We start from the raw sequence: 17379 nt of genomic DNA, 5'->3' as shown, positions 1-17379 counted from the left end.
GTTCTTTTTAGTAAAGTATTCTACTATATTGTAGAGATTCTGATAACCATGCAGCTATATTTGTTTTTGAAAGTTAAGGCGAAAGATACATTTTTCATTGTTGGAGATGTTAAAGCAAAGATAAGAATTACCACTGGTAACTGCCCCTGGAATCTGCAAACAATAATTAGATCTTTCTCACAGGCTATTTCTTAACCTACCCTGAATCTAATTACTATAATTAATTTAACTATTTTGAGATATAAAGACACGGTGCTCTATTCTGCTTTCTCTTAACGTGTGATGTCTTAAGGATCTTCAAGTCATGTAGTTTATGAGAATGTTTCCCTAGATCATCACTGTAGAATGACTTTTAAGAAATCATTGGATGCTCCTGAAAGGATATTATGTGTATTTTATTTCTCCCAAAGTGCTAACCCGAAATTAGATACGCTTAAAATATTCACTGGAAATTGCTGACAGAAAAAACTACAAAGTAAAAACCGTAAGTAAACATGCCACTTGTCCTCCCCCACCCACCTTGGACTAATTAAGTTTCCATCTTTTGCCCAACACCTTCCTCACGAGAAGGATGGCAATGGCCAAGCTTGCACTTCACATTCATTCACCACGTTGACAAGGGTGAATGTCAATGCCTGGCACTGCCACAAACACCAGACACTCAAACTCTAGGGGGTGCTGATTACACCTCACTCATACTGCCCAATGGATGCAGATGTGCCAATGTGGTCGGCAAATTAACCTCAAGACTAAACCTCCAAATTCTAGCACACTGAAGAATGGCTCTGAGTTATCTTTTCCACTTTAATTGTTAAAAATTAAATCCAGAGGAGTTCCCGTTGTGGCGCAGCGGAAACGAATCTGACTAGGAACCATGAGGTTGCGGGTTCGATCCCTGGCCTTGCTCAGTGGGTTAAGGATCCAGCGTTGCCGTGAGCTATGGTGTAGGTCGCAGACGCATCTCAGATCTGGAGTTGCTGAGGCTCTGGCATAGGCCAGCAGCTGTAGCTCCAATTCGACCCCTAGCCTGGGAACCTCCACATGCCGCTGGTGTGGCTCTAAAAAAAGCAAAAAAAAATTAAATCTAGAAATCTAAAGTTGTGATGTACAGACGACCATCTTTTCCCTTTTGCTGCTGACTTCTGCACAGATGTTACCATTGGTATTGTTCACCTTATTTGCAGGTTAAATACAAAAGAGAAAAATATATATTTCATAGCCAGGGTCACTTTCTAAGTCTCAAAGCTCAGAATGAGAAAAAGACTTACTTAGAAAGCAGAGTAAGTCCTGCTGCTCAGCAAGCAAAATAACACTGGTTTTGTGCTTTGCTCACCAACATCTCTCATCAGAAAGAAAAATACACCTCTAATCTGAAGAAGTGGGACATTTCTAGGACACAAGGTATTATACAAACTAAGTTTTTTTTTTTTCTTTTTGATCTAAGTCAATATCTATAAAGAGACAACTTTGCTAAAATGGACATTCTGTTTGTAACTTTTTCCTAAGCCCAGGTTTTTTTTTCCTTCCATTTATTTTGCTAATTTTTGAAACTGAATAGAGACAACTAGAAAGAATGGCAGAACTGCAGCCCACATTCCAAAATCACTTTCATGCTACTCACGCTGTTACTGGTCCTATGTTAGTTATATACACAAGTAAAAGTGTGTACTCAATTTCAATGGACACCAGTATAATTCTGGAAAAATATGCATATCCTGGAAAAGGGAACTATTTTGATAACACTGATTATAAGAGTCATAGCATGGTGCTTATAACCAACACACAAAAAATGTTCTAAAATTTGAAGCTAATAAGTTGAAGCTCTTTACTGACACGTACTCTTTATTTCTTCTGGAAGAAGGGAAATGTAAGTGACTAAAAACTTCTGTAATTTCAATCCCAGTGGAGAGCCACTTCCTATCAGCTGGCCTGGGGACCTATAGACAAAGAGGAAAAAACCAAATATTTAAAATCTATTTACACATAATACACTGAAACGAAATGGAATATGGCCCAAATGTTTTTCAATAATAAAACAATAAAACTATCTCCTTCTGAACCTGCATGTTATTTTTCAGTAAAATCTTGAGTATCCTTCTGATTATAAATAAAAACATTCAGATCTTCTAGGAAGACAGACATGAGTTAGTAACACGCTATCCTAAGCAGGCATGGACTCCCTTTTTACGACACTTTCTCTGACATGTATACATGAATCTTGCCAAACAGTATCATTTAAAAAAACAAAGTCTAGGAGTTCCCACTGTGGTGCAATGAGTTGAAGGGTTCCGGTCCCACTACAATGGCCTGGGTTACTGTGGAGGTGCAGGTTCCATCTTCCGCCCAAAGGAGTGGGTTAAAGGATTCAGTGTTGCAGCAGCTGCAGCATAGGTCGCAGCTGCGGCTCAGATTCAAACCCTGGCCTGAGAACATCCATATGCCATGGGTGCAGCCATAAAAAATTAGTTAAGTAAAAGTCTAAATGATAATTCAAAAATATATTTTACTGTTTCCAACACATAGCCCAATGATTTTAAATCTTTACGTAGTAAATAAAAGAAATAACATTAATAGAAAGACAAATATTAGTAATAAATCACTTTTGCAAGAGCATTGAATTGTGAACATCTACTAAAGTCACGTGGGGTTTTTTTTGCTATGTGCTTCTGCAAAGAACATTATCTGTTAATTGAATACATTACAGAGCTAGGAAACAGAAGGCATTCACAATAAATGTGTTTGTCAACTCTCAGAAAGCATCAAGTTGGTTTTACTGCTCTCTAGCTGTCTAATTGCTTCAGAAAACTATTCAATAGTAATGAGTTATTTGAAAACTAAAAATAACTGGCAAATCAAGCATTGCTATGCTCTTTTGATATTTATTAAATAGGACTAAACATTAGTATAACTTAGCACAGACTAATTTAAAAAATTTAAAGAAGTTGGTGGTGAGGGGTTTTCTTTTAGAGATATACCAAAGACTTGTTAAGTATAAATTTAGCTGTCACAATTACAAAGACAATCTAATTTCAAAAGCAAGTGAAATTTTTGAAGATATAATTCAAGAGTACAGGTAATGCTCAAAAAAATGAGGATAAGGCAGAATACTGACAAATTCTTCTGACTATCAACCTCAACAAAGGGTAGAGGTGGCAGATAAGTAATACGTCATTGAGAATGGCCACCACTGTCAGATATGGACAGTGCAAAGCTAGAATAGGCCCTGAGGTCACCAACCAGAAACAGATGTATTGGTGTGAACTGATGTTTTTTAACATGGATAGATGGACAGATAGGCAGATACTGAAACATAGGTAAGTTGCTCAACAGACAGAGCCAAGAAACAAATGTAAGACACCCCTACACACAGATGTCAATTAAACAAACACAGTAAAAGAAAACTTATCATTTAGAGACTGTGGTTAAAAGATAAATAAAAATTATTTGTATTATTCTCACAATTTTTCCGCAAGTCAAAACTAAAAGAAGAAAAAGGGGGAAAAAAGTATAAACTATTATCCAAAGCCAGTACAATTTCCAAAAGGGTAGAAATCAGGAATAAGGGAAAGAAAGTAAGCTGTGAAAAGTATCCTTTCCAAAAGCCCAAGAATGGAAGGGTTCAAAGTAAGAAAGAAAAGAAAAAAGGAATACTTCATACAACTCCTAAAAGGCAAGAAGAGGAGTTCCTGTCGTGGTGCAGCAGAAACGAATCCGACTAGGAACCATGAAGTTGCAGGTTCAATCCCTGGCCTCGCTCAGCGGGTTAAGGATCCAGCGTTGCCGTGAGCTGTGGTGTAGGTCGCAGATGTGGCTCGGATCTGGCGTTGCTGTGGCTGTGGCTGTGGCTAGCAGCAACAGCTCCAATTCGACCCCTAGCCTGGGAACCTCCATATACCATGGGTGCGGCCCTAAAAAGACAAAAAAAAAATTTTTTTTTTTTTAAAAAGGCAAGAGGAGTTCCCATCGTGGCTCAGTGGCTAAGGAATCCCACTAGGAACCATAAGGTTGCAGGTTCGATCCCTGGCCTTGCTCAGTGGGTTAAGGATCCAGCGTTGCCATGAGCTGTGGTGTAGGTCACACATGTGGCTTGGATCCTGCATTGCTGTGGCTCTGGTGTAGGCCCGTGGCTATAGCTCCAATTAGACCCCTAGCCTGGATACCTCCATATGCCGCGGGAGCGGCCCTAGAAAAGGCAAAAAGACACACACACACACACACAAACGGCAAGAATAACAAACATAGAAGGGACAACATAGAAAAAGCTGAATGTCTATAAGGCAACATATATATGTACCAAATGCATCAAACAATCTGGTCCTATGTCATAACCATGTTAACTTATATATCAAATACATATTACTGCATTGCTGCTAAATAACAATGTTGATTTACCTGCTATACAGAGAGCTCTCTGAAAGTGCATCCATTAATGGTCCAATAATAAACTAAAAAAAAAAAAAGGAAAAAAATATTTGATGTTAGGTTGTACCTGTAATTCTGTAAAGTCAGCTTGCCCTAAATGCAGATCCTATACATGGAGCTACAGATGAGCTGTGACAAGCAGAGCTGATCTCTTATGCTGAAGGTTAATTTATGACAAGTCTTGGAGGATACATATGTTAATTCCACCAGAACAGAAAAACAAATATTGAATTTTCCCACCTGATAAAAACATGGAATACCAAGAAGAGGGTATATGTTGTGTTCATAAGGAAGAAAGGAACCCAAAGAAGGAACACATGGTGGAAAAGAAAGGCAGTTAACAAAGGAAAAACAGAAAGATACTAAAGAGAAAATTTAAGCCCTTATGCCTGGAAGATAAAGGGGTGAAAATACATCCTCAAAAATATTACTAGACAAAAGCAAGCTTATAGGAAGTACACAGCTAGGAGAATGTAGAAAAATGATGCATATTAAATGTAGCTGGACAATTAGGAAAGTATACTTAGGCTTCCTCTAAATGAGAAGTAAATTACTATACCCAGTCAGAGATCACGTGACTCACAGGGCATCATAACATGAAACTTAAAACTGTCATTCTCTTGGAGAACAGACTTGTGGTTGCCGAGGGGGAGGGAGTGGGACAGACTGGGGGTTTGGGGTTAAGAGATGCAAACTATTGCTTTGGGAATAGATAAGCAATGAGATCCTGCTGTATAGCATAGGGAACTATATCTACTCACTTGTGATGGAACAGGATGGAGGATAGTGTGATAAAAAGAATATATATACATGTGTGACTGGGTCACTTTGATGTATAGTAGAAATTGATAGATCACTGTAAATCAACTATAACGGATAAAATAAAAATCATAAAAAGTAATAAAACTGTCATTCTCACAGTCTCTTTGCTTTGTGTGATTTCCAACAAATGGAAGTATAAACACTAATAACAGAACTCAAAGGTAACCTCTACTCAGTACAGGAGAGACTAACTCACTGACTCAGGTTGAGGGAATAGCATCACTCAATAGCGGTAATACAGTGACTGAGAATTGTGCAAAGAGTATTACTAAGAAGTTTCTACACCAGTTTTCATGCTGCTGACTTTTGTTCAAAATACTGATACCAAAGAACTACTTTTTCATAATGGTAATGATGCAAGCAGCTTGTCAACACACTACATTACAGTAAGCCTTTCCCAAGTACAGTAGCTAAGTTCAAAGAAACAGGATGTGCTGCATGCATATCTCTAAAATGTTACTTGAGATTTTATTTTTATTGTTTATTTTTTGTCTTTTTAGAGCTGTAGCTGTGGCACATGGAGGTTCCCATGCTTGGAGTCGAATCAAGAGCTGTAGCTGCTGGCCACAGCCACAGCCACAGCAACACAGGGTCCGAGTTGCATCTGCGACCTACACCACAGCTCACGGCAACCCTGGATCCTTAACCCACTGAGCAAGGCCAGGGATCAAACTTGCATCCTCATGGATACTAGTCTGATTTACTTCTGCTGAGCCACAATGGGAACTCCCTACTTGAGATTTTTGAGCCTGTGCATGTATATATATATATATACACACACATATACACACACTCACATACATATATATTGTTTGTTTGTTTGTTGGCTGGCCCTGCGACATGTGAAGTTCTAGGCCAGGGATTGAACCCATGCCACATCAGTGACCTGAGCCACTGAAGTGATACGGTGACAATACTGGATCCTTAACCTCCTGCACCACAAGAGAATTACAACAGGTTATGTCTTACTGCCATTTTTTTTTTTTTTTTTTTTTGGCTGTGCCTGCAGCATGTGGAGGTTTCCCCTGCCAGGGATTGAACCCGCAACCCGCACCACCACAGTGACCCAAGCCACTGCAATGACAATGCTGGATCCTTAACCCATTGAGCCACCAGGGAATTCCCCTAGTATACATCTTTGAAGACCACACAGAATACAACAAATGCCTTCGCCTCCCATCTTTTGACAAAGGGAACAAAGGAAAGGAAAGGCTGTCCTTACCTCAGAAAATTCTGGTGAAAACGGAAGAACCCTGGTTTCATACAGCTCCAAAAAGTGAGTAACACCTTCTTTGGTCAGGATTTTATTTTCACTTTCAAACATTCTTTTATAAATACACAGATGCCAAGATGGGTGAAAGAGCCAACATCCTGTGGGAATAAATATCCAATGTTGACGCTTTATTCTCACGTTACATTGTTGCACATAAACTATATATTCATAAATAAATACATAAACAAACACATTCCCTTTATTGTATGTAACACTACAAAAGTGAGTTTGTTTTTAATCACATCCAAGGGTGTTCACTGAATAATAAAAATGACTTCAGTATTCAGTATTCCATTTTCAGATAGTTTCATCGAAAAAGACTACAAGCAAATGTTATAGTGGCTACTGTGTACAAAAACTAAATATTACCCCATGCAGGCAGGTTAGAAGTTCAGATTTGGAGTGATTTCTTCTCTCAACTTACTTCAATCCATGTTTCATACAGAAATCTGAAACTGTCCCTCCTCTGCTTAAAACCCTGAGTGGCTTCTCAACACTCAGAATAAAATGCAGACAGGGCATGAACGGCCCCTTGACCACTACTCCCTCATTTCCCCGCCTCCCACTCCCTCCCCTGGCCCAGGTCACTACCCCACTGAGCTGTTCACATCCCAAGGCTTTTGCACCCAGAGCATCTCCTCAACTCCCATGTCCTTCCTGAGGCTGGCCTTCAGACTGCCCTCTCCAAGGTATGGCCTCACCTGCCAGATACTGCTCTTCAACCACTAGTTTGTTGCTTGTATAGAACTTATAATCAAAACTATCTTTTCATGGAAAACAGGCAAAAATCAAATGAGTACACCTGTCTCACCACTTTACACCAGAGCTTAGCATGTACTGGACAATAAGTAAACTTCTATTAAGTAAATATATATATATATATGAATGAGAAACAAAAAAATAAACATATACCTTAGAGATTAACTCTTTTGAAATATCCTTTAATTCTATTAGAAAAAATTCAGCATTTTTAACTCATGTCATCCTATAAATACTTTTTTTTTTGTAATTTACACCAAGATGCTTGTTCGATTCCTTGGCAATGGTAATTTTTCAAAATCTGTCGCTGCTATTTGGTGTGGTTTGCCAAGAGCTGTGGGCAAAATGTGGTAATGAGAGAATGATTTTCATAGGAAATGCATAAGTGAAGTCACGACAGGATTCGATTAAATTCTAGCCCCAGGTGGGACTATAGATTCTTATGGTCTGTGAAAAATCCCAGGGTATCAGAAAACAACCATACCCATCAGCTGAATAAAGCTCAATTCTTAAAGGGTCAAACTATTAAAGTTGTAATTATCTAAAGAAGGCACTAAAACCCATTTTCCTAGGTTAATTCTCATGTGTAAACACAATAATGCAGCATTTTATCATTCACATGAATAAAAAACACTGTGAGCTGCATTTAGCTGCTTTATAAATCTAAACTTGATTTCATAAAATAATTTTAGGAAGCTCCAGCTTCATTTTTTTTTTTTCTCTTAAAAGGCTCTCACAATACAGTGCTCGTAAAGGACTTAAAAAACATATTCAAGGAGTTCCTGTTGTGGCTCAGCAGGTTAAGGACTCAACGCTGTCTCTGTGAGGATGCTGGTTTGATCCCTGGCCTCACTCAGTGCATTAAGGATCTGGCGCTGCCACAAGATGTGGCATAGGCCACAGGTGCAGCTCGGATCCTATGTTGCTGTGGCTGTGGCTTGTGTGCGGCCTTTGCTGCAGCTCCAATTTGACCCCTAGCCTGAGAACTTCCATTTGCCACACATGCAGCCAAAAAAACCCCAAAAACATATTCAAAATAATATCTTGGTATTTTCTCTTCCTAAGAAGAACAATCTACAGAACAATAACTGAAAGCCCAAGACAGTAACTCTGACAATAAAATATATTAAGAGAATAAGAATAGAAAGCAGGAGTTCCCGTCGTGGCGCAGTGGTTAATGAATCCGACTAGGAACCATGACGTTGCGGGTTCGATCCCTGCCCTTGCTCAGTGGGTTAACGATCCGGCGTTGCCGTGAGCTGTGGTGTAGGTCACAGATGTGGCTCGGATCCCATGTTGCTGTGGCTCTGGCGTAGGCCAGTGGCTACAGCTCCGATTAGACCCCTAGCCTGGGAACCTCCATATGCCGTGGGAGTGGCCCAAGAAATAGCAAAAAAAAAAAAAAAAAAAGACAAAAGACATAGAGTGACAGACTGGACCAAAAAAAAAAAAAAAGAATAGAAAGCAGTTAAAATATATAATCCCAAAGAGCCTTTATTAAAAATGAACGAGACACCATCATTAAAACATTATCAAAGAGTCCTTAAGGGTATATAATGAAATAATTACATATGAAATTATATGCTGTCTAGAAACATGCTTCAAGTTCACTTGGTGGGAGGGGGTGGGGGTGTGTGAGGTCACACATAATATAAGGTGGAGGCCAGCCCTGAGCTGATCATTGCTGAAGCTGGGCGATGGAGCTCCCCACAGAAACTGTTCTCCTTCTGTTAACTACCTCATGTTTTCCATCATCAGAAGTTTATAAAATTACCATACGTCTAAACTATAGGAAACTCTGCATCCATTTAAAATTAAATTTTCAAAGAGTATTTAAGGACAGCGGTAAATGCAACTGGATATACTGCTGAGTGAGAAAAAAACACTATGGACAATCAATCCACAAGGTATGTATCTAGAATGTCAGCAGCTGTCTCTGGGTGGCATGTATGCGCATGACATTCTCTATAATAAATGAGAGTTAGTGACACAATCAAGGGGAAAACCACAAACGTTATAAAAAAATCAAAATAAAAGTAACTATTACCATTTTCCTCTGACACTGCATATTCGAACAGATTGTTTAGCTTTGGTAAAACTGGCTTTATAACATGTATCTGAAAACAAAAGCAAAAAGCCACAGGAAATGAAAATTCACCTTTAACGACGCAAAAGAACTTTCACCTATTTACATAAAGGAGCTCTTCTGTCACCCCCCCAAACCCTGCCATCATCCCCCTGTAAAAAATATGCAAAAGGTGCCTGATTTCTTCAGCTCTTAAATCATGTAAATTCAGGTAAGACTGAATGTGGCAAATAATAAATATAACCTAGAAGACAGTTATGGTAATGCTATCTTTCTAGAGTGAGTATCATAAATTATGTCACACAGTCCTCAACCATCCTGGGAAATAGGTAGGGAGGATAATACAATATTTACAAAGAGGAAAAAATACTGAGATACCTTCTCCAGTAACTCGAGTTGTTCGAGGCCACACATTGAGAAGCAGAGCCAGTTTAGGGCTCAGTGCTCTTCATTCTCCTTAGACTCTGCTGCAGATACCAGAGTCCAACTTATGTATCCTTCAAACTAAAGGCAAGTCAGTTTCTAAATAGTGAGGGTATTAATCTACTGATTAAGGAAAACCATGTAAGTTTATGAGTTGAGAAACACTTTTTCTTTCTTCCTCATCCTCACATCGATATACATTGAGCACCAAGGAGTCATTCTTTATTTCAGTTCCCAAACAGGGCTCGGTGCGCATCTGGACCTACACTGCACAGTGACTCCATGATCGCTGGCCCCGAAGTGGCCTGCTGCTTACACACTGGGAACCCTGCACCAGGGATTCTCCAAGGCTGGTCCCCAGAAACGAGGCATAGGCATCTCCTGGGAGCAGGTGAAATGGTCGAATTCTCAGGCACCACCCAGACCTACTAAATCAGAAATTCTGAGGACCAGACCCAGCAACTGGTACTTTAACAAGCCATCTGGGTAATTCTGATGCATGTTAAAGTTTGAGAACCACTGCACGAGACTAGGTAATCTTAAAATCTTGAGTCCTCTCAACTTAAAAATTTCATGATCCTACAAAAGCTAATTCCAAGTCCACTGAAGACAATTTTTCCAGTTTCCATTCCCAGGACCAGGTAGGCAAAGATGCAAGAAAAGAAAGGAAGAGAGGGAGAGAAGGAGGAAGGAAAGAAAGAAAGAAAACCTATGAAATCCAAAGGCTATTGTTTACTTAATAACAATTTACCTCAGACTTTAAGTAACATTTTCCCAAATGCGTATTTCTTTGGAGAGTATTCATAACATGGAGAAACTAAAAACTAACAAATACTTTAGAAGTAAATGTCAAGGGAAGATCAAATAAGACTAAATTCTTTGAATGATAATTTAAGTCAGCTGAAAGTAGTACACTTGTATTCCATTATGTTACATCTAGGTTGCCCTTTTTATTTCTTTTACAGAGCATTTGGAAAAAAAGAAAAACAACTAGATCTACTTAGAATTTGTTAAAAGATGAAAACACTTACCTGATTTCCTTCAAGAGTTTCCATAATTAAAATATAGTTTTCCCAAAACTTTAGAAGCTCATCTTTTTTCTTCTCAGACCACCAAAATAGACTTGGGCCTGAAATGGTTTAAAAAAGAAAATTAGTTCCTAGATTTAGTTCCCAAATTAGAATATTTCACAAGTTTCTAAATGACAGCAATTCTTAAAATTATGCCACTACTATGAAATGCTGTTTTCTCGAACAATAGAGGATGCCTCTGCATCAAGGCCTAGGTAAGAGGCTTGGACTAACAGGAATCTCTCTCTCGCTTCTTTTTTTAAAATGATTTTTATTTTTTCCATTGTAGTTGGTTTACTACAGTGTTCTGTCAATTTTCTACTGTACAGCAAAGTACAAATATATATTCTTTTTCTCACACTATCCTCCATCATGCTCCATCATAGCTGACTATATATAGTTCCCAGTGCTATACAGCAGATCTCATTACCTATCCATTCCAAAAGCAATAGTCTGCATCTATTAACCCCAGATTCCCAGTCCACCCCACTCCTTCCCCCTTCCCCTTGGCAATCACACAAGTCTGTTCTCCAAGTCCATGAGTTTCTTTTCCTAACAGGAATCTCAAAAGGAGATTTCTTTTTTAAATGAAGGTTACTATTTTGGAATTCCGGGTAGGAATGACAGATTTGAACACATGAACTGAACTTTCTCTCCCCAATAATCTCACTGTAACAATAAAAGATTTTTCAACGGCAAAAAAAAAACAAGAATGGAGAAAACAGCACAGCAGATAACAGCAATGAAATCTGTAATCAAAATCAGTTGAAAACCAAGCAGACTCAAAAAAAAAAAAAGTTATTAAGTTGGCATAAGGAAAACAAAGAAAAATCTGATTCACACTACAAAATACCCCCAACCCTAAGGAACCGGCAGCAAAAATGACTTGTATAAGCAGAGGTGAAAAATCAAGGCTAAGAGTTCCCACTGCGGCACAGCGGAAATGAATCCGACTAGGAACCATGAGGTTGCAGGTTCAATCCCTGGCCTCACTCAGTGGGTTAAGGATCTGGCGTTGCTGTGAGCTGTGTTGTAGGTTGCAGATGCCGCTCAGACCCTGCATTGCTGTGGCTGCGGTATAGGCTGGCAGCTGTAGCTGCTATCGGACCCCTAGCCTGGGAATCTCCATATGCCATGGGTGTGGCCCTAAAAAGAAAAACAAAAAAACAAACCAAAAAAAAGGCTAAATTAAAAAGGATTTGTTCAATGTGTTTAAGAAACAGCTCCCAGATCCTCCCTCCTGCATTCTGAATGGGGAAAAGGCTGGAATTTGTTCTCTGGGGAAGGTAAAACAGTGGGTCCCCAGACTGAGGTGTACTGGACACAGCTGAGGTCTGGGTGCTGCCACATTTAGAGGGGAAATGGACATGTCTGCACCCTGGACACGGAGGCCCCCTTCACCTGGCCCCATCACCATCTTTGCCCCTCAGGTCCGAGAACACCGACCAGCCTTCACTATCCAGCAGATGACTGGAAGACCATCTCCATGGAATGTGGCCACCCCAAGAGGAAAGACCCAAAAATACTTTCATTAGAGATTACTCAACAAAATGCCTTGGCTGGATCCCCCCACAGAGAAGGTCGTGGTCAACGAGCACCACTTATGCCCTTAGAGCTTTAAACATGACTTTTGGTTTCACGTTCTTACATATATGCAGGGATCTAAGAACCAACAGACAGTTAGGGAAACCTCTACACTAACGATCAAGACCCAAACAACCTAACACAGAAACCTGGAGAAAACCTAAAAAAGAAAAAAACTTCCACTAATATGTCAAAGGGAGATAAAAGAAGATAGTGCAGTTATTGATATAAGAACAGGATACTATTAAAAAGGGGACATTCCCAGAAAAAAAAGATCTCATGAGAATAAAAATTGGACAGCAAATATAAGAAACTCAAACAAAGGACCGAGGAGTTCCCGTCGTGGCACGGTGGTTAACAAATCCGACTAGGAAACACGAGGTTGCGGGTTTGATCCCCGGCGTTGCCGTGAGCTGTGGTGTAAGCCGCAGACGCAGCTCGGATGCCACGTTGCTGTGGCTGTGGGGTAGGCCAGTGGCTACAGCTCTGATTTGACCCCTAGCCTGGGAACCTCCATATGCGCAGGAGCGGCCCTAGAAAAGACAAAAAGACAAAAAAAAAAAAAAAAAAGAAAGAAACAAAGAAAGGACTGAAAATAAAGTTGAGGAAATCACTCAGGAAGTGGAGAAAAAAGACAAAACCATAGAAAACAAGAGAGAAAAGATACCCTGGATCAGGAGGTCCAATATCCAAGGAGAACAGAAAGCAAAGGGAGGAAATCAGAGTAATTCAAGAAAAATTTCCAGAATAGAAGGACACGATGTCCAGACTGAGCTGGTCCACTGAGTACCCGGCACCCCCAAAACTGCACAATGCAAACAGGCTCCCCAAACTGAAACTGCAAACACGGCCTCTACAATCGCCCTTGGAGAAGAGACAGCACACACAAATAAATGGGATTCAGAATGGCTTCAGATCTCTGGATAGTAACAATGGGGGTTCATGCTTCTATGAAAACAGATCAACACACTTAAAATTGTGAATGGAAATATTCTCCAAGTCAGAATTCTTCCCCAATCAAACCATCCATCAAACATGAGGGCAAAATAAAGGCGTCTAGACATACTTGGTCTTGGCTTCCAAGAGAGCTGCAAGAAAACATTACTGCCACACCAACAAAGAGGATCGGCTGAAAAAAATCTACAAAATCCTAACTTCTAGGGGGTGTGGGGGAGCATCAGAGAGGTTGCAGCATGACCAGATGATCTGAATTCCAAAGGGCAGAAAGCCTTTCCAAGAACAGACAGGACACACAAACTGCTTCACCTCTGGTCAAGCACAAGAGGAAGAGGTGGTCACTAGAAAAAGCAGTTAAAAAACAAAATAAAATGTTTAAATAAATAAAAATTTTAAAGGTCAACTGTGGCCTAGATTAGAAACTCTTGAGAACTCCAAGGAGACCATGCCCACCCACCCATCCCTTTTTCCTGCCCCTCCCCCAAGTGTTTCATGAAGGACTGTCTGCAGGAGACCCTGGGGGCCCAGGCATGCTGGGCAAAGGGCAGACCATCCATGCCCCACAGGGGTTCAAGGTGGTGGACAATCAAGAAAGCCTGCCAGTTTTACGGTCCCTATGACAGGAGACCAAAGCTGTTGGCCCCTGGAGAAAACCCTCCCACACCCCCATCCTTGCCCCTGACACCAGGCAAAGTTGGCTGCCCCTGGGAATGGATAAAAACTCTCTCCCCTCAACCCTGCGCTGACATGAAGAAACTCTTTTGCGTCTGCCACTCATACAAAGCACATCTGCTGCTGTGGAGGAAGGGCAGGAAACTAGCACCCAAGACCTACCACAGATACAAGCAGAATGCAGCCACCACAGGAGAGGGTAAGGAAACTCTTAACCCTTCAGTAAGAGGAGGCAGAGGTTATCTGCCAATGGAGAGGGAACGGAGATGGCTAAAAGCTTGAACCCTAAGGTATGGGCATATGGGGCCTAAGAGAAGGCTAGTGCAGAAGAAATGAAAAGTTCCCTCCTTTCTCATTTTAAGCTTTGCACCAAGTAACATACATCAGCAGTCTACCCTTGCAGGAAGGACAAAGGCATAGAAGAAGCTCTCCATCTGTGCAACCGGCATCATGGGCTTGAGAAAAACTAGAACACTGAGGAGAACCTTTTGGTAAACTAGGCTTCAACACTAAAACATAAGGTAGTAACAATCCACAACTGTAGCAATAACAAAATCCAAAACCAGCTCAACTAGAGTTACTCAACACCCAACAGCCTAACAGAGAGGAGTGCCTATCTCTAAGGCACAAATATTTCATTCTCTACCAAAAAAAGGTGGTTCCATTGCCAAGAGATAAAACAGAAAACAAAACCCAACTTAGAGATCGTCCAGGTACAGAACTTACACATAACTATGATTAGTATACTAAAGGATTTGGTGGAAAAGGCAGACAACATGCACAGATGGGGTTTTTCAGGAGAGGAAAACTATAAAAACGTGTCAGATGGAAGTGACAGAAATAAAAACATATCTGGGAGTTCCTGTAGTGGCTCAGTGGAAATGAATCCAACTAGCATGCATGAGGATGTAGGTTCGATCCCTGGCCTCGCTTAGTGGGTCGGGGAGCCCTTGACGTTATTAGCTGTGGTATAGACTGCAGTAGCGGCTTATCTTCAAAACCGCAGAATGTCTGACTCTTTGAATGTTTTATTTTGGTAATTTTAAATGTTTTTCCAGTGACACCTCTTATCAGATGACCATCACCTTGTGGACTGTTAAAATATTTACTGTCAGATGTTTTCAACTGTAAAAAAAAAATCTAATTAAAAAAATTAAAACTGGAGTTTCCATCGTGGCACAGCAGAAACAAATCCGACTAGGAACCATGAGGTTGAAGGTTGGATCCCTGGTCTCATTCAGTGGGTTAAGGATCCAGTGTTACCTTGAGCTGTGATGTAGGTCGCAGACGTGGCTTGGCTCTGGCATTGCCGTGGTTGTGGCGTAGGCCAGTGGCTACAGCTTAGATGTGACCCCTAGCCTGGGAACTGCCATATGTCTCGGGTGTGGCCCTAAAAAGACAAAAAAAAAAACATTTTTTTTAAATTAAAACCTCATTCTATTAGATCAATTGCAAAAGTACCTCAAAAGGTCGACTTAAGGCTTATATGCTTAACAAATAGTAATAAATCCTACTAAGAGAATTACTAAGGAAATTTCAAAAGAATGTGATGGTTTCCACAATCAAATTCTAACCCAAGACTCAATTCATCAGTCAGTATATGTACATAATTTTCCTTAGTGGGCGCTAATCCTTTTCTATTAGAACGGACCTACCACGATATAGTGCAAATTTGGTCTGTAAAGTCCCTCCTGGGCTCAGTCACATTCCTAAATTATTCCACGGATGCACAGTATTCCACCTGCTCTGGGTCAGAAGGGTGAGAACGTGCAGACTGTTCTGTATGTAGCGATTTGTGTCACTTCGGAGTACACCCTGGAGATGAGGTTTCCAAGGTTTTTCAGGCTCTATGGGGACCATGAGACTAACCAAATTCTCTACTGATCACGGAGACGACCCCAGGAGCTGGCTGTCGGAAGCGGGGGACCTCCCTACCAGGAAACCAAGTAGGGATGGTAAGAGGGTGGGACGGGGGTGGCTCAGTACCGGTTTCTTCTCCCGGGGCGCACGCGTAATCGGCCCCCTGTTCCGCCGACACTTCCACAGCCCGCTGCAGCAGGTAGCGCGCCCGCTTGCGCGTCAGGGCATCCTCGGCCCAGGCCAGCCCAGCCTGCACTGTCCTCCAAAACCGCCAGCAGCGCCGGGCGTCTGGGCCCGCCTCGCGTGCCGCCGGGGCACAGTCCACGCCGGGCTCGGGCAGCAGCTTCTCGGCCAAGGCGCTCAGCACCAAGAGCTGTGGCCCTACTAGGCCCGGCCCCAAGGGGGGCCCGGGCGCGACCAGCCCTCCCCACACGGCCCGCAGCGCTGCCCCGCCGCACTGGCCCAGTGCTGGCAACAGTCGCCCGGCCACCAGTGCCACCGCGTCCTCGGAGGGCCCCGCCTCGTCCCCGCCCAGCGCCAGGGCCAGGGCGGCCTGCGCCACCCGCTCCAGCAGCGGCGCGTCCTCGAGGGGCCGCAGGCAGGGCCCCACGGCCGCCAGCACCTCCACGGCGGCCTCGCAGGCCCCCTCGAGGCCGGGTGCAGGTCTCGCGGCGAGCAGGTCACGCAGCGCCTCCTCTGCCAGAGCGGCCGCCAGCTGCGGGCCCCCGGCGAGGCGGGCGCACGAGCGCAGGGCCGCGCCCGCCGCCCTCAGCACGCGCCGGCGCTGGCGGGCCGGGGGGCCGGTGTCCGCGCCGCCCATGAGGCGCCCCGGCAGGCCCCGCAGCAGCGGCACCAGATACCCGGCGGCCACCTCATGCGCCGCCTCCGGGAGCGCGCCCGCGCCGCCGCCGCGTGCTTCCTCGTCCTCGAGCCGCTGCAGAAGAAAGCGCAGCGTCTCCACGCGCTCCGCGGACGCCTCCCCGCGGCACAGCGCCCCAAGCAGAACCCGTGGGTCCCGGCTCTGCGACAGCAACGCATCCGCCAGCACCCACTCCATCTGCCCCGCGCGCCACCAACCCCAGGCGCCGGGAGGAAGGCGCCGGCGTGCGCGAGTGCGTGCGCGTGCGCGGCTGGCCGTGGCGCGCGCCTGCAGGCTGGGAACTTGAGGCCCAGCCTTGGCCCTCCTGGAGCGCTTTGACAGGTTCCACCCTGCCGCCTGAAATCTGATCCTCTTGCCCCCGCCCCTTACTCTTTTCAGAAGCAAAGAGGCTCGGTAAGCGTTAACGTCGTGGCTATATCAACTACATCGATTCCTAATTGGAAGTTGGCCTACATGAGGGCCCTAAATCAGTCAAGCGTGCCTGAGAAATGGGCGGAGGTACATCTGGAAGGTGTGCTCACGATCGCCTAGGAGCTTATTTTCAAAAAGCTGTAGGTGGCCCCACGCACAA

At 43.0% G+C, this 17379-nt stretch overlaps 1 protein-coding gene across 3 annotated transcripts in view; it reads right to left on the bottom strand.

Annotated features, from left to right (window-relative positions):
• The window catches only part of TARBP1 (TAR (HIV-1) RNA binding protein 1), a 76979-nt gene extending 59936 nt beyond the window's left edge, over positions 1–17043 (bottom strand). Inside the window, exons 1-6 of one of the 3 annotated variants that reach the window (XR_002338941.1) lie at positions 16055–17043; positions 10817–10914; positions 9324–9393; positions 6467–6615; positions 4393–4445; positions 1840–1937 (exon numbers count right to left, since the gene is read on the bottom strand). Coding sequence is in view for 2 of the 3 variants with exons in the window: in XM_005670967.3 (XP_005671024.1) it covers positions 1840–1937; positions 4393–4445; positions 6467–6615; positions 9324–9393; positions 10817–10914; positions 16055–16985 (1399 nt within the window). In the remaining variant the exon portion in view is untranslated. The remainder of the gene's footprint in view (positions 1–1839; positions 1938–4392; positions 4446–6466; positions 6616–9323; positions 9394–10816; positions 10915–16054) is intronic. The other 2 variants (XM_005670967.3, XM_013983218.2) reach the window with 2 other exon arrangements.

Source organism: Sus scrofa, chromosome 14 (genome assembly GCF_000003025.6).
Source record: "Sus scrofa isolate TJ Tabasco breed Duroc chromosome 14, Sscrofa11.1, whole genome shotgun sequence".
Taxonomy (NCBI): Eukaryota; Metazoa; Chordata; class Mammalia; order Artiodactyla; family Suidae; genus Sus; species Sus scrofa.
This window is presented reverse-complemented; position numbering and strand designations above follow the sequence as displayed.